Source organism: Oryctolagus cuniculus, chromosome 1 (genome assembly GCF_051225735.1).
Source record: "Oryctolagus cuniculus isolate XC-2025 breed Fujian yellow rabbit chromosome 1, ASM5122573v1, whole genome shotgun sequence".
NCBI classification, from domain to species: domain Eukaryota; kingdom Metazoa; phylum Chordata; class Mammalia; order Lagomorpha; family Leporidae; genus Oryctolagus; species Oryctolagus cuniculus.
Genome location: NC_142867.1, coordinates 56,399,780 through 56,417,095, shown reverse-complemented (window position 1 = coordinate 56,417,095; position 17,316 = coordinate 56,399,780). Strand labels below are relative to the sequence as shown.

General features: G+C 49.5%; 1 protein-coding gene across 10 annotated transcripts in view; it reads right to left on the bottom strand.

Moving 5' to 3' along the window:
- Positions 1-808: 808 nt before the first annotated feature.
- The window catches only part of SBF2 (SET binding factor 2), a 517,136-nt gene continuing 500,628 nt past the window's right edge, over positions 809-17,316 (bottom strand). For 7 of the 10 annotated variants that reach the window (XM_089328918.1, XM_070073459.2, XM_008266103.5 and 4 more), the window contains 8 exons: positions 16,264-16,390; positions 10,785-10,912; positions 9,063-9,296; positions 8,005-8,109; positions 6,548-6,741; positions 5,502-5,589; positions 3,161-3,292; positions 809-2,346 (listed from right to left, as the gene is read on the bottom strand). In XM_089328918.1, coding sequence (XP_089185044.1) covers positions 2,248-2,346; positions 3,161-3,292; positions 5,502-5,589; positions 6,548-6,741; positions 8,005-8,109; positions 9,063-9,296; positions 10,785-10,912; positions 16,264-16,390 — 1,107 coding nt within the window. In that variant the 3' untranslated portion in view covers positions 809-2,247. Of the gene's footprint in view, positions 2,347-3,160; positions 3,293-5,501; positions 5,590-6,547; positions 6,742-8,004; positions 8,110-9,062; positions 9,297-10,784; positions 10,913-16,263; positions 16,391-17,316 lie in introns of those variants that run through there. The other 3 variants (XR_016231409.1, XR_016231408.1, XM_089328931.1) reach the window with 2 other exon arrangements.

Genomic DNA, 17,316 nt, shown 5'->3' with positions numbered 1-17,316 from the left:
CGTGCCCTCAGGGTGGCGGGAACCTGCGGGCTCAAGGAGGGGGCATCACAGCCTCACCCTGGGCCTCTGTGGCTCTCGGGTGCCCCCTCGCTTGGCTCAGAATGGAATCCCGGATGTCAGAGGGGCCCAGAGGACTCAGGTTCAGCCCTGAGACAGGACAGAGAACTGCTGTCCAAGCCAGAAAGAATGGCTTGTTCATTCGTGCCATTCAACAATCCTCTGAAGTAGAAAAGCCTGCTGCCCATCAAGACTTCAATATTCAGTGCCTAACATTTTCCCTAACTGGCACATGTGAGGGTATTTCAGAAAATTTGAGAAATGGAACTAAAAGATGTTTTACTTTGGTGCACAACTTTTTTGAAATCCATGCAAAAGGATTCAAAAAGTTCACAGGAAATGTGTATTAGCAAAAACTATGCACGGGTTTCAAAATCTTCTTGTATCCAAGTCAGTTTTCCTTTTAGTCCTGTCTTTCCGTGAGCTTTCTGGGGTGCCCTACGCAGGTGGTGAGGCTGTGACCCGGGTGAGCTGAAGGACTCACTCACACGGCTTATCAGAGGCGGTGGTGGGAGCGCAGACCTCGGCCGGGTCTCCCAGCGAGGCTCTGGGGGGCTGGGGGGCGGGCGGGCGTGCAGTCTCTGCGCTGCTTCCTTAGCGAAGGTGAGGATGAGCGTCACGGAAGCGAGGCGCGAGCGAGCCCCGCTCTGTCTCCTCCCTGAACCTCTGGCCCCGTGTGTGAGTCCCGGCGTTACCCTCCGAGTGCCGCGCACTGCACAGTGAATGGACCGTCACAGTAAACAAGGGATACTTTTTTTTTTCTTAAGAAATAAGTTTAATCCCAGGTGGTTAGTGACTCTAAGGCGTGTGAGGCCTTCATGAGAGCTTAAAGAAACCAGTTACAAAAGCAGCTGTATATGGTCTCAAACAGCGGAAGGTGTATTGGGATCCATATTTTACAAAGTACAAAAAATTATTTCATATACAAAGAAAAATACAAATAATGTGCAAAAACCTCTTCCACAGGTGGCAATTTATAAAACAAAAATGATAGAAAAGTCCTTCATTCGTCTTATCTCCCAATTCCTTATATATTAACACAGTTCTATTTCCTAGTGTGTAGACAATTTTACATTTGAAAATCTGATTTATTTTTAATCTACAAAAGCAAAGTAGCTTTTTTTTAAAAAAGGGAACAGTCTCATTACTGAAATCTTATGAATGAATCAGTCTGGTTAACTGTATATTAAATTACAAGCAGGCTTTCTGAAAATGGGCCTAGAAATCTGTACACAGTCTGGAAGCATTAGTTGGGAATCTAACATATTAACATTAGAACAGGAATGCAGGGCTCTGGCTCCCAGGCCTCCAGCTGGCGCCAGAGGCTGTTTCTGTTGACTGTGAGCAAACAGCATTCCTGGGATTTTAAGCTGAACAAACACAGGCTCTCAGAAGTAAAGAAAATCTAAAAGTAGTTCTTAGGACTCATGTGCTCTCGTGTCTGGCGGCCCAGTCGTGTCACCGTGGCCCAGCCAGCCCTTGTCACAGGTGTGGGAGGCTCTGTCCCTTCCACAAGTCCACGTCCGTGGGAGTCAGCACGAGGGCTCGTGCTGTGGGTTAGTGCGCGCTGCTGTGTAAGGAGCTGTCCGGGTGCAGGTCTCAGAGCACCACAGGATAGCGAACCTGCGCTCCCAGTGCGGGGAGCAGCTGCGCCCTGCGCTGGCCTCGTCCTCGCCGCCCCACGCCCTGGGCAGTGTGCCCCGCGGGACCGTCCCGTGCGGCCCCCTCTGCTGGCCGCTGAGCAGCAACGTCTCTTGCAGGGACCACGGAAGCGCCTTCAGTCAGCAGCAGAGCGCGGAGGTCTCCAAGGTCAGCCTGGGACAGGCACCTCCAGTGCAAGCCTGTTCCGTGGAGAAGATGGTCTCAGAGAGTTTTGGTTTTGGCTCGCTACAAAGCTCTCCAAGGAAACCACGGCCCTGGACGTAGCTTCCACGCCCGAGGTCCCAGGCAAGCGGCAGCCATTCTGCCCAGGGAAGGACGAGCGCTGGCTCGTTCTTCTGCTCCCTAACCACCGAGACCTGCTAGGACAGATTAGTGCAAGACCCTGCAGAGGCCTGGGACTCTTGAGCAGAGCCCGGGGGCCCGGGCAGGGCTGGGCCGAGCGCCTCGCCTGGGTGACTTGCTGCCAGCTCCTCAGGGACTCTGGCGCTGTGGGAGCCTCCGCCTCTTCTGCTTGGGCTGACCATGGCGTCACGCGTCAGAGATGCAGCTCTGGATCCTGTCCATCCACTGCTGGGCACTCTGTCCGTCCTGGGCACAGAAGTTATACACACGCTTGCTGGTCTTGAGCTACAACACCAAGCGAGAGAGAGCAGGGATGAAGGTCAGGGCGGCTTTATGGCGTTGGGCAAGTGGCCAGTCACTCACTGCGGCCAGCCTACTGGTCCACACTACCCTCGGCCCTCGTGCCTCTCCTCCCAGCCACTGTACTTGTGGTCGCTTGTCTCGTTCCTCGCGGAGGAAGGCGACACTCTGGAAAAGCCTTCCTTGGGGCCTTCTCTGATGACAGAGGTCAGGAGTGCCTGAGGCTCCGGCCTCTCCCACGCGCTGCACCAAAGCAACAAAGGGGAGCAAGCCCTGTGCCAGCGGAGCCCGGGGACTCGCCCACCCCGGGGAGCTGGTTCTTCCGCGAGGGCCACACGGAGAGCCCCGAGAGAGAGGGAGGCATGGCCTCGTGGCCCGAGCAGGGCCCTGCAACATGACTTTTGCTCTTCCTGAGGTCCTGCTTGAGCTCAGGGACGAGAAAAGCCTCTTCCCATCACGAGGCTCACACACCGCTCTGCTGGGGGCTGCTGAAGACTCAGGGCAGGCAGTGAGCCCACGTGAGCGTGGAGGCCCCTGTAGGGCACGAAGGCGCCTCCGTTCTTGAGCCTACGTGGTCACCGAAATAACATTTACTCACGAGCTCATCAGCGTCTGTGATTTTTCTGAGAGGGCCAAGCGCTTTCAGGGCTGAGGATCAAGACTGCAGCTGACTGCACAGCACGGGCCTGTGGCCCATCTGCCTGACGTCACCTCCACTTACTCTGAGGGCCCTGTACTTCCTGGAGGCGGGTGTACTTGCGTGCCGGCAGAACCGGGAGAAGAGGTCGGATCAACTTACATCAAAGAAAGCCTTGTCACTCGTGTGCTTTGGGGCTCCCATGCTGGGACAAGCAGGCATGACCACTTCCACTTCAGCCAGATCGATGTGACCCCTACAGCTTGTGTCCTCACGGGAGTCATAGTATCGCAGCTGCAGAGCAGGAGGGCAGGGGAGGAAGAGGACACAGGGAAAAGGTGAGAGTCCTGACACTAGTGCGTATTCCCCCTGCATGTTGCTTATATGCTAAACTATGCCTGGAGAAACACAAATAATTGGTAATACTGGTTGCCTTTAGGAAGAGAACTAGGTAATGGGAGAAAGGAGTTGGGAAAAGTATCAGGTGCTTTTTCCAGTTTGGATAAATAAATACACATTAAAATAAGCCCAATGACTGTAAAAATGTGTAACGTATAAAAAGGAGTTAATGTTTAGCATATATAGAAAATTCCTAAAAATGGAAAAGAAAATAAAAAACCAAGTGGAAAAAGGATCACCACAGCAAACTACAGAATACAAATGATCTGTACACATCTGAGGAGATGACCAACCTCAGTGATCAAAGAAAAGCACAGGAAATCAATGAGATGTCACTTCTCATTCAGATGGAGAACTATTAAAAATGGCTGATGGTTCCAGGAAGGCTTCAGGGATGCTCAAAGACTGCTGGTGGGATGTGATCTGTTAGACTGTTCTTGGAGGACAACTCGCAACTCCGGGCTAGACTGCAGAGTACCCGCGCCTCTTGCAGGAGGCCGCCCGGGGAAGCACTCCCGGCTCACAAAGGCGTGTGCCCAGGGTTTCCTCTGCGTCTGCTTCCCTCAGCTCAGTACTGGGGAAGGCCAGGTTTGTTTCTAGAGGCAACACTGAGTTCAGTCGCAGAACGTGGGTCAAAGGGAATAGTATCCAGCTGTTGAAGCGAACAGGGACGCTCTCTCTATGAACAGGTAGGAAAACTTCTATGACTTTAAAAGGCAAGCTGCCAAACAGCACGTAGACAGGAGATGATTTTTGAAGAACATCTGACTGCACAGTAGAATTTTAGACTTTTATGAAACGTTTGATTTCGGTATAATAAACACATTAAACTTTTTTTTTTATTTTTTTCTTATTTCAAAAGTAAAGTTAGACGCTGGTGCAAAGCCTCGCTGGGCCCTGTCTGCAGCGCGCCTGACTTCCCCGTCTCCTCCAAGGCACGGCCAAGTGGGGCCAAGTGGAAAAGCTGCACTTTCTATGTTAAAGTCTGGGAGGTCGGTAGGAACGCAGTATAACTGGGTATGACTGTAAGTGCAGAGCAGTCGGCCGGCGTCCCGCGTCGTCTCCAGGGGCCGGATGGGACTCGGCTGCACAGTGCAGGCTCTGTGCTCTCAGAGGCATCGCTACTCGACAGTGAGCCCGCTGAGAGGCCTCCGCTCGTCCATTTGAGAGTAACTTCCCTGCGTTCTTGCACAGACTCTCTGTGACCTCTGTGAAGCTCTAGAGCCGAGGAAAAGGTGGCTGCCTGTATAGGCTCCCCTGGGCAGGGTCTTCTGCTGTGGGTCCTGCCGGGGCAGCACACACGGTCCTGGCTCCAGTCTTTTCCACAGGCTGTGCTTGGCAGTGAATGCGTGGAGAGCCACAATGTAGCCCTCGGGCTGCCTGCTCAGTTCCTGGGCACAATGAAGGCGCTAGAGGCCACATGATGCCCCCTGGTGCAGACAGGCAGGGGGTCTGGGCAGGAACCATGCTCCCCTGAGATCACTGGAACAATGAGTACGATGCTAAGGAGAGTGGCGGCTGCTGTCGCAGGAGCTAAGCAGCTAACTGTGGGCACAAGATTTCCTGACGTGCTCAGCAAGGTCCGGTCCGGACTGCCACTGCAAAGCCTAGGTTTGCATGGGCCCATCCCCTGCTGCCTGCTTGGAGGCTCGTCTGAGAGGTGGCAGTACCCTTGGCAGGCACACACAGGTGGTGGGCAGTAGCTCTGGGTGACAGCGTGCCCTCCGTTCTGAATGGAGGCTTTGTGTGGCAAGGCCTAGGGGAGCCTGTCTTCACAGCCCTGGGCTTGCGTGTGCATGGGGAATGCCTGCACAGCCTGAAAACCAGTGCTTCCTGCCCTGGGCTTGAAGAACAGGCAAAAGGAGACAGATGAGCATCATTGAAAAGAGTTCCATTGCTCCGAATGCTCTGGGCTCCACTGTCATGGCCTCTGCCTCTGTGTGTCACAGAGGCTGCTGCCCTTGCCAAGGGGCAACCGGGAACCTGGTGGAGCCCCAGGCCACATATGAGCGGCCCTCAGAATGCGTGTGTCTGTTGAGAGCCACACAACAACAGGGACTGACACTACCTAGAAAGCAGCTTCTTTTGACTTAAACGATATTACCTGATGTTTCGTTACATCCAAAACAAACCAGCGGGGCTTCCACCCTTTCAGCAAAGCCCCTCTCTTGTAAAGTGTTCCCTCAAAGGACCTGGAAGAAAGGACGCAGCGGTTAGCCTGGATTTTCCAGCCAGACACTGCTGTCAAGGGAACACCTGCTTGTGTCTGCCCAGTCTTTCCCTGTGATGGGCCCCCTGCCCTCTCCCCAGCCCCACCAAAACCCAATCAGAGTATTCCCTGGAATTTCTGTAGAATTTGGGGGGAAATAATGGCTTTTTCTGCAGGGATTGCTAGATCCTGTAAGGTCTGAACTATCAGTAGCCATTTAAATTCATCTACTTGAAAGGCAGAGGGAGAAAGAGAGGTTTCTTCCATCTGCTGGTTCATTCTCCAAATGCCTGCAACATGTTGCCAAAGCTGGGCCAAACTGAAGCCAGGAGCCAGGAACTCCACCCAGCTCTCCCCATGGGTGGCAGGGGCCCAAGCACTTGGGCCATTTTCTGCTGCCTCCCAGGGGAATCACCAGGAAGGGAGATCCAAAGTGGGACAACTGGGACTTGAACCAGACACCTGAGATACAGGATGCTATGTCCTGCAGTGGCTCAACTTGCTGTGCCACAACGCATGTCCCTCGGCGGGCCATTTCTTGTGCTATATTGGGTCTGATGCAGCACAAAGGCAAACAGAGCTTGGAAAGAGCCTGAAACCAGCGAGCTTGGTTGGCCCATCTATGTGTGCCAATTCCTTCTGCTTCAGCTAGCATGAGCTGGATTTGTGCTCCTGGCCACTGCAAAACTGCTGACTAACGCGTAGCTCCTTGGAATCTCTGGCAGACATGAGATAATCAGGACTCAACCACAAATAACTATAACTTCTTGGTCTTATTTTTAGTTGTAATTTTGGTTTCTCTTTTTCAAAGAACAATGTAAAGCCTTAAAAAAATAAAAAAAGAAATGGAGGCAAAGCTATTTCAAGTTACAGAGGGCTGTCCTGCTGAGCCCCAGTCATTGCGGGCCTGGGGTGGCCCTGGGCAGCGTGGGGCACGTTACCTGTTCTCATCGGCCCGAGACGTGTACTGGCTGTAGAGCGTGGCTGCTCTCCGCTCCACTCCGTTGGAGGGGGCGAGGCTGGCGCTCTGCTCCTCCGCAACGCTGCTGTCTGCCAGCTGCAGCAGAGACCTCTTGTGATAGGAAGGGAGGTTGGCAGACACGATTCCTGGGGACCCCGAGGGGTGTCTCTGGGACTGAAAACGACAAGGACCAGGGAAGCTTTACAGAGCCTGTAGGCAGCTGACCGATGATTTCCCTGTAAAACTTAGTCTCGGGGGAAAGACTGAATAACAAAGATACATATCCTGCAGCTGCGGAAACCTGGAAACCTGAATGTCCACCAGCAGGGGACTGGTTAAAAACATTGCGGTGTTTCCACAGAGGAACTCCAGGAGTCTCCAAACGATGTGCTGACCTTCGCACAGCGACAGGTGGAGCGGAGAGCAGGAGAGCAGGCATGAGCAGCCTGTCCACAGATCTCTCTCGCATGTGGGTTCACAACAGTGACACAAGTTTCGTGGCACAGAGGATGTTTCTAGATTATAAACTGTGGGTGACTTTAATCTTTTTAATAACTTCTTGCTTATTATCCTATTCAAAAATATATCCTACTTCCATAATCAGAAAGAACTCCAGAAGTGATTTTCCCCTCTGAGGGAAGAACGCCTTCCAGTGCCCCCGCCCATGGCCTGTGGGTGACAGCTCTTGAAGTGCCAGGTGAGGCACCAGACAGCCCAGGAGGGCCCTCGTGTGGTCCTCTCCACTCTTCCTGCCTGCGCTGTGACACCCGACTCCACTGACCTCCCTGTCTTCCTGAGACTCTCCCCAGAACACTCTGTGTGAAGTTTCCCTCTGTTGCATCTGGAGCCAGTAAGACTTGGGTTTGAATGGTGGCTGTGCCCTCAGTGCTGGGCCCCTCGCGTGTGACACGGCCAGCACTCCCTCCTCGTGGGGTAGATGGGGTGTGATGTGTGGCTAGTTTCAAGCACAGCCCCGTGCACATATTATATGCTAGAGAAATGTTTCAGAAATGGGGAGTTGGAAATCGGATTAGAGATGCAAAAAAGAGTATTTGGTTTAAAAATATTTTTATGATAAATGTTTCTTTCAAACAGAAAAGGGAGTGTGAACAACAGAAAGTGGCATGTTTTACCATCTTAACTACTTCTATTTTCTCCCTTTGCTTACTTCTCGGGAGCAAACATGGTCTTGGCCTTCCCCTCCTCCCTATTGTGGTAGATCAGCTGAAACCACAGGGGCGCTGAGATGGAAAAGAACCCAGCAATTTCCTCTGGATTCGGGGTCTGAAACACGAGTATTATGTCACTGTGGTAAAGTGAGACAGGCAGGAAATACTCAGTCATCTGGAGCCTTCTGCCCGAGACCCCAGGGCATGACCCCTCCTGCAGCGGGCCCTCGCGCCCTCACGAAGTTCCGCAGGGGATTCACCAACTCACACGGTCTGCTCTTGGCTCTTCTTTAAGGTCCATGGCTACCTTCTCCCACAGCTGCTGCCACTTCTCCGGAGTTTGGTTCAATTTATGCTCTAACTTTTCAATTTCCTGTGAAGAAATGAAAAAGTTTCCCAGTGGGCCGATGTTTCATAGAGGTCAGGGTGTGGCCCAGAGCCATCTCCTCTGCTCTGCACCCACGGCCAGAGGGCAGCTGAAGAACATGGAAGACAAGGACCTCCGAGGTCTCCCACGCCAGGAAGAGTGTGGGAGCTCTAGGTGGTGTGTTGTGCTGTGGCCAAGATGATGGCACAGCACCTACAATTAGGCCTGTTTGTGCAAAGTGGCTTAAACAGTAAGGGATGAGATCTGTATCCTAAACACCTTTACTCTTGGGCAACCCAGGGGAAATCTCATGGCCAAAGCAAAAGGTCAAGCACTGGGCCTGCAGCCCAACCCCAACAGCTGTAGCAGAAGACAACTATGCCCCTGACAGAGGAACCCCTCAGCTCTGATGACTCCAACCAGACAAGGAAAGAGCAAAGCTAAAAAGGTCCAAGGAGATGGCTTCCCTTCTGTCTGTCAGAGCAGCTGCTTCCGTGGCAGAGTGGTCATGCTCTTCCTGGCCAGAAAACCAGAGGGAGGAAACTCTCCAGACCCGTCGGCCCCAATCAGATAAAACCTTTCCTCGGGGCGGCACTGCCAGCATGGCGTTGCTACAGAATGTTCCTTGCAGAAGACGGCTGGCAATATTCCCATCAGGCCATCAGCTACCCACACTTCTGAGCAGAGGAAGTAAAGCACCCACAGAAGCCATAGCCCAGGCCTGATTCAGCCTGCTTGCGCAGCTGAAACAATTGGGAAGCTGCCGGAAGGAGTAAATTGCTCCATTTGCCCAACTGCTTCCCTGTAATGCTGGACACTGTTTTTGGACTCTCTTCCGGTAGGTAAGCCTGGTCTGCCCTGTTCAATCTCTGGGAGGGCTGTGTGAGCCCAGAGGGAGGACAGCCATGTTCAGAGGTTTGTAAACCAGTCTCAGGCTGGCCTGCACGTGGGTGACTTACACTGAAAAGGCTGGTGAGAGCATCGGGCTGGGCGCGGCTGACGTCATCATAGCATGGCCACACTGTTCTCCTCCGGCTCTGGGGGCCAGCTCCTCCAGGCAGGTCGGGGTCTTCAGAGGGGCAGTGTTTGGAGGTCAGCATCACCCAGTCATACGAAGGCCCTGTGGACAGGGTCTCCTCTATGTAGTAATCCCACTTTTTGAGGCTGGAGACATTTACACTGGGCTTCAGGGCCTGTTTAAAGAGAACTCTGAAATACTTCATGGTTTCATTTTGACCCCGAAGTTCCCCAAGCCTGCTGAAAGGTCAGCTGCTAACGCTTGCAGGACCAAGGGCAAGGATATGGCTAGAAGTTCAAATGCAATTTGTCTAAATATTTACAAATCATACATTAAAATACACTATTAAATAAAACATGGTCCATCTTCCCACTGTGACAACTACGACCTCCTAATGACCTGGAAGGCCAGGTTCAACTAGAGAATTCTTGGCTTCCTCAGGTTTCTACACTGGAAGTGGTGGCACTGGGTGGGGGAGTTGGCCACAGCTCCTAGTCCTTGGCCTAACCTCCTTCTCCTCCCATCTCAGCTCTACCCTATCCTCTGAGGGCCTCGCGTGAGTGTTTGTGTATATCCCAGCCCACAAAGCCAAACTCCGTCCACCCCTTGCCACACAACTACTTCTTTGGGCCTGGGGGGACTTGACTTCGATTAGGAGGTGGATATGAGGAAACATGCCGATGGCCATCCTGGAGGTGCCCAAAGCATGGCTGAAATGAGGAAGTGTGTCTAAGCCTGCACCCTTGTCTCTGGTACTACTCATCTCATTAGTGGGTACAGGTGGAGGAAACCCAGACTGGAGTGTGAATGCAGGAGGCCTAGGACAGGAGCCTCTCTACCCCTAAGTAAGGGTAGCTCCACTTATCAAACCCGCCTGATCCAGCCTAGCGCCAACGGCAGAGCTGTGCACAGCACAGCACTCTTGCCCCTGGGAGATGCCATACTTCTTGGGCTGGGCTCCAAACATCCCTGCTTCCAACAGAGGCCCTTCCATTGCCCTGGTATGAAGGGACTGCAGGAAATCTTTTCTAAAGTATTGTATGTCTCACTTTAGAGCGTCTGTTGAGATTTCAAGTTAGTACTTTCTTCCTGAGAAAGCTGCCTTGTTTTGACTTTCTTGAATTTGTCCTTTCTAGGTTTTGTGAGGCCAGCTCCTGATTTTTATGGCAAGAATCTGGTCAACAGTCTCTATCACAACTCAAACCCACAGTGTCTCAAACTTTTAAACAGTTATTGGTATAAAAACTACTCAAGGGGCCAGCAACTGTGGCACAGCAGGTTAAAGCCCCAGCCTGCAGTGCTGCCATCCCACATGGGCCAGTTTAAGTCCCAGCTGCTCCATTTTTGATCCAGCTCCCTGCTAATGCACCTGGGAAAGCAGCAGATGATGGCCCAAGCCCTTGGTCCCCTGCACCCACATGAGAGACCCGGAAGGAGCTCCTGGTTCCTGGCTTTCAATTGGCTCAGCTCTGGCTGTTACGGCCATTTGGGGAGTGAACCAGAGGATTAAAGAGCTCTTTCTCTCTTTAACTCTGTCTTTCAAATAAATAAAATGATTCATAAGAAAAACCTGCTCAAATGTTAATAAAATCTTATAAAACTACGAAAAAATTTAACAAAATATATTCATAGAAAATGAAGCACAAATGATTTATTATTCTACCTCAATTTCCACTGGTGAATATAAATAATTGAAGAAAATGGGGCTCCTCTTGTGCATTCTGTCAATGCATTCCCAAATACACACTCCTTTTTTGGCATGTTTGTCTCCTTTATCATCAAATAAAGTTCCTGTAAATTAAAAGAGATCCAACAAAATGGAAGTTAGATAAATTAACATTGACTAAAAGCATGAGATATGTGGCAGAGGAAACATTTCTTAAGGCTCTAAAGATGGTAACCAGGCACAAAACCCTCAGCACTGCGCAGCTTCAGGGAGACAGCTCCACCGGAAGGAAGCCCCTGGCCAGCAGCTCCCGGGCAGCCCGCAGAGTATGGCGACGGACGGCGGTGCTCCTCCAGTGCACAGCCTGCATCCACATGGCCCTTCACACAGCGCAGGTGTGGGCACTTGTGTACACTTTTTTGCAAGAGAAATTATAAGCACTTAAGGGATGATGCGATTAACTCAATTAAAATTTTTTTTGTTGTTTCTTTTTAAAATTTTTGGCCGTTAGGAAGCCATTTAAAGTGTTTGTTTTGTTTGGCAGATTATAGCATGGTCACGGAGACCCTGGGTGACAGAAGAGTGGGGTCTGTATGCATGGCTGATTTAGAAATCCAATCAGAACAAAGGGGGCGTGTCGGGGATATTCTGACATTGTGTCACTTGGTTTTCAACAGGGAGGAAAATGTGTCAGGGCGAGGCAGAGGGATTTCTCTAGAAGGCCAGGAAGGGTGCTGTCTTGTTTGAATGTCTTGTTTGACGGAGTCAAAAATCACCACGCACTGTACCAGTTTATCAGGAAGGGGTGCCTCAAGCCCGAGGCAGGAGTAGGTACTGTAATATGCGCAGCCTTGAAGACGAAGTAAAGTTTTCTCCCCACCTTTTAACAGCAAAGCCCAAGCAGTGGTTCTCAACCTTGGTCACGCATTAGAGAGACCAAAGGTTTAAAAGACAAAAACCAACAACCAGGTCTTGCCTCAGACCTACTAAGTCAGAATCTCTGGGGGATGGGTCCAGATGGTTGTTATTTTCAAATTCTCCAGGTGACTGCAATGTCCCAACTTGAGACTGCTCTAAGGATTGAATTTTTTTTTTTTTTTTTTAATTTACTTATTTGTGGAGCTGGTGCTGTGGCCTAGTAGGCTAAGCTTCTGCCAGCAGTGCTGGCATCCCATATGGGCGCAGGCTGCTCCTCTTCCAATCCAGCTCTCTGCTTATGGCCTGGGAAAGCAGTGGAAGGCGGCCCAAGTGCTTGGGCCCTGCACCCCCGTGGGAGATCCAGAAGACGCTCCTGGCTTTGGATTGGCTCAGCTTCGGCCATTGCAGCCATTTGGGGAGTGAACCAGCAGAGGGAAGACCTTTCTCTTTGTCTTTCCCTCTCTCTGTTTGCAATTCTACCTCTCAAATAAATAAAATCTTTAAGAAAATAAATGTATTTATTTGAAAGACAGAGTGAAAGAGAAAAAGGGAGAGAGCTCTTTCACCTTCTGGTTCGCTTTCTAAATGCTTGCAAAAGCTAGGGCTGGGCCAGGCCCAAGTCGGGAGCCTAGAACTCCATCTGGATCACCAGTGGGTGACAGGGACTCAGATACTGAGCTTCCATCTGCGGCCTCCCAGTGATGCACTGGAGCAGCCAGGGCTTGGACTGGCCTCTGATACGGGATGTGGGCATCGCTACTGATGGCCACCTCGTCTGCTGCACCACAGTGCTAGCCTCTGGAGTGGAGTTTTAGTCACCTCACCTGTGGCTCCACTTAGGACTTGAGGCACCGATTACACTGATGGGCTGTGTGGAAGTCATCCCCAGCTGGGATGAGCTCTGGGCACCTTTGAGAAGGAAGAGTGTAAGCTCAAACCCAAAGAGAGAGAGAGATCTTTAAAAAGTTCATGGAAAATGCATATTATGGACAAACTGTGCATGGACTTCAGCTTTTTGGTACCAAGAGAAAGTTATCTTTTAATTCCACCTGTCCACGAACTTTCTGAAGTCCTCACATATTTCGCCCTCCATTCCTTAAGGCACCCTCCCTTCCACACAGCCACGGTAACATTTGGCAATTGGAACCAAGTCCAGTGGACTTTTTCTTTTTTAGGATTTTATTTATTTATTTGAGAGGCAGAGTCACAGACAGAGAGAGGGAGAAACAGAGAGAAAGGTCTTCCTTTTGCTGGTTCACTCCCCAGAAAGCTGAAATGGAGCTGAGCTGGTCTGAAGCCAGGAGCTTCTTCCGGCTCTCCCACGTGGGTGCAGAGGCCCAGGCAGTGGAGCCATCTTCTCTGCTTTCCCAGGCCACAGCAGAGCTGGATCAGAAGAGGAGCAGCTGGGACAAGAACCAGTACCCATATGGGATGCTGGCGCTGCAGGCAGAAGCTTAGCCTACTATGCCATAGCGCCAGCCCCACCAATGGACTTTTCTTACAACGTCCATATGGCTGACTTAGAGAAACAGGCACACATATAGGGAACACCTTCAAAAGCTCAAATCAGGGATCAGTACTGTGGCATAGCAGGTTAAGTTACTGCTTGGGACATCAGCATACCTTATGGGAGTACTGGTTCAAGTCCTGGCTATTCTGCTTTCAACACAGCTTCCTGCTAATGTGCCTGCAAAGGCAGCAGAGGATGGACCAAGTATTTGGGCCCTTGCCACCTGCATGGCAGACCAGGATGGAGTTCTTGGGCCTGGCTTTGGCCTGGCCCAGCCCAGGTTGTGGTGGCCATTTTGAGAGTGAACTAGCGGATGGAAGATGTGTCTGTCTCTCTCTCTCTCCTTTTCAAATAATTTTTTTTTTTTTTTTACAAAAAAGAGTTCAAATCATCAGATAGCTGGTGCCAAATCCTATCAAATGTCCGTCCACTCTGTAACCCAGCATGTAGTAATCAGCAAATTAATATTCCAGGGTATGACTGATGAATTATTCCATCAGCAGTGGTTGACATTCCTCCCTCTTCACATTGTAGATCTTGGCAGGTAGAGGGTAGTTACCACAGCTGTTCTGAAATGCTGCTTCCCTGTGAAGGCCTGGTAACTAGTGTGTCCATTCAAACAGGAACGGACCTCAAGGAGAAAACCCAGGCTGGACTAGGGACACAAAACCAGGCTCCTCTGATGCTCATCAGGAGGGTGGCTGTTGGATAGCCCCTATGTCCAGAGAGGGGTTGGACAAATGATGTCCAAGGATACTCAGCAAACTCAGCAATGACAGTTTAAGATCTGAAGTGCCTATTCATGTGTTTAAAGAGAAAACATATATAGGACACAGGATGGAAATAATTACATTCTCAAATAACCACATAATTGTTCAATATATACCAAAACCATATCCTTTTAATCCATATCATCTTATTTAATCATTTCAGCAGCCCCATGTGATAGGGCAAATATCCTCGTTCAGTTTTTCAGGTGAGGAAACACGTTGAGAGTGAGGAAGTGATTGACCCAAAGGCACACACGTGATCCCTCAGTGCAGGGGTGGCTCTCAGCCTCAGCACAACAATGCGACAGGACCTTTGCTACCAGACTGCATCCCCAGCCATAAAAGCTGCTGACGCCTCAGCCACACCATCACAGATGGAGACTTCAGTAGTGGGGCTGTTGCCTGGATGCTGGGAATTGTAAAAGCTCCCCAGGTAATTCTAACATTCCGTCACAAAGTGCCAGACCTCACTGCTTCTCTAATGGAGAACCACCACCTGATAGAGCAAAAGCCTTGGTCGTTGGCCACATCTGCGTGTTGCTAAGAATTTGCTGATCAGTTTAATTTATTAAAACAAACTGTTCTACTAAAAATCAGAATCAAACAAAACGCTACTCTAGGGAAATAAAACCTCTCACACCGATGTCTGCAATATGCTGTTCCTGTCAGGGGTCAGGCTCAGTGACATGGTGACCCTCAGTCACACGGGTCAGGTCAGGCTGCTCAAACCCAGCCTGAGGCAGCTGCACTCCTTCCCTCCCCACGGTGCAGTGCTTTAGAAATTAAGGTTTCTGATTGTGATGTGGGGAATGACAATTCTATGAGTCAAGAAAGCCTGGAAGTATAAACAGGATGGGAAATGGTCTTGCCAGTGCTGTCTCCTTTTCCAAAAGAATGAGACCTCCTAGTAGACAATCTCAATAGCATGTCCTGGAAAGCAGCACTTCCCGACTTTAGATTTTACACTGAGAACATCAGTAAGTATTTTCTTGACACTAAAAGAGTCCTCTTTATGAATATTCCTCTTTTTGATTCCGTGCATACAACACACTGAACACAGCTGATGTTTTTTGTCTTTTTGGCAATAAGAGCCATGTGTATTTGCCTCCTGCCCCCTACCCAAAGAGCAAAAGTTAAACAGTGTAAAATCCTCTTGGGAAATGTTCTGTAGCAGCTGATGGATTTCCAGCTAAAATAACGATAGTGATGTCTAAAATTTGAGTGCTTACTATGTGCCAGCAACTTTACAACTCTTCCTTCATGTGATCACCATGGCCCTAAGGAGTGGGCGCTTTATCATCATTATAAAGATGAGGAAACAGGGGCTCAGACAAGCACCCGACTCTCCCCAAGTATTCAGCTGGGAGTGCTGGAACTTAACCTTGGTTGGCATGCTCCAGGGCTAGTCAAACCTTCAAGGGAGGGCACCTTTCTTACCAGCGTGTACCAGAGATGGAAAAAAACAATTCAAACACTTCTCTCAAAATGGTGGGATCACTCTGAAGTGTTAAGAAAGTAAACAGATTTAACTAGTATTTTAAAAAACATTTTATTTATTTGAAAAGCAAAGTGACAGGGAGAAACAGAGACAGAAAGAGACCTTCCATCCACTGGTTCAACCCCCAGATGGGCTCAATGACTTCTGATATGGGATATTGGTGTTATAAGTAGCAGCTTAACCCACTGTGCCACAATGCTGCCCTCCCCTGCCCCTGATTTAACTTTGCAAAGATGTTTCAGAAATGACCTTTGCCATTCACAAGAGCTAACATAACATTTAATCCCAGAACACGGGCAGTTCTTCATATTCATTCTACACTCATACTTTGAAGTAAGATCACAACTCTGAGCTTGTCATATTTGGGGTAATTACATCACCAGATTCATCATTAAAAACACGCAAAACTGGGCTGGAATTGTGGCTAATGGGTTAGGCTTCCATCTGCAATGCTAGAATTCCATGTGGGTGCTGATTCAAGTTCTGGCTGCTCCACTTCTGATCCAGCTGCCTGCTAATGCACTTGGGAGAGCAGCAGAAAATGGTGTAAGTCCTTGGGCTCCTGTACCCATGTGGGAAACCCAGATGAAGTTCCTGGCTCTTGACTTTGGCCTGACCGAGCCCTAGCTGTTGCAACCATATGGGGAGTGAATCAGAGGATGGAAGACCTCTCTATGTCTCCCTCTATGTAACTTTGCCTTTCAAATAAATAAAATAAACTTTAAAAAAAAACATGCAAAACTAATAAAAAAGATGAAACAAGGGCATACAAAAACTTACCATGCTCTAACCTTTCATAGTCTGAATCCAGAAGAAATGTTTTAAAACGATTAGAAACATAGTGGAAGGCCAGGAACTTTAAATAATAGAGATTGAATTCAAACTCTGTTGGATATTGATTGTGAACCTGAAACACATAAGTTAAAGAAAAGATGAAGAAGCAAACAGAACAAAACATGGATGTCATGCCACTGAATGCTGACCTGAAATATGCAGGAGACCAGTGGATCATTCATTCAACAAATACTTGTATCCCTATTGTATGTGGAGATGGGAAGGGAACCAGTTCTCTTCAGCACCACTATGTGCCACACACCACACTAGAGAGGTTCATAAAGTAATCTTATGTAATCTTTGTAACATTGCAATACACACATTATTAGTCCCACTTTACATCTGAGGAAGTTTAGGATCTAGGCATTTGTGGTGTAATACAGTGAAACATGGTAAGAAAAACCATACTTAAGAAGAGGTGGTGGCTTAAAGGGACAGCAAGAGATGCTTTCTGGACAAAAGAAATGTAAATCTGTCTGAAGGCTATCCAGAGGGAGGCAACAGAGAGAGAGAGAGAGAGAGAGAGAACATATTCAAGAGAAAGATTAAGGCTCCAGAAAAGCCAGAATGAATGAGGCTAGGAGAAGAACCTTAGAAATCAGGAGGGATGGGAGGGGTGGGAGGGTGCACAAAGATATGTTCTAGTGTGAAGAGAACTAGAAGGTTATACCTTTTAACCTTAATTTCTCACCAGCAAATTAGACAGTGAGGTCACTGGAATAGGAGTAAGGATGAGAAATTGCTACAGGAGGGAGAGGACAGGGCAAAGCTTGGAACAGTGACTGAGCTATAGCACGCTTTACACACACTGTATGCAGCTCTGCGGAGCCATCTTATACAGGCAGAAGGTGGGCCGATGCCCTTGTGACACGCCCAGTCCGCCAGCAATCTCACCTCTATTGCTCAATCTCTCATGACCAGCTACAGAATTTTGTTTGGATGAGATAAGTTCCAATCATAATGGTACTTGCTTAAAAGCTGTTTCAAATGAACACTACA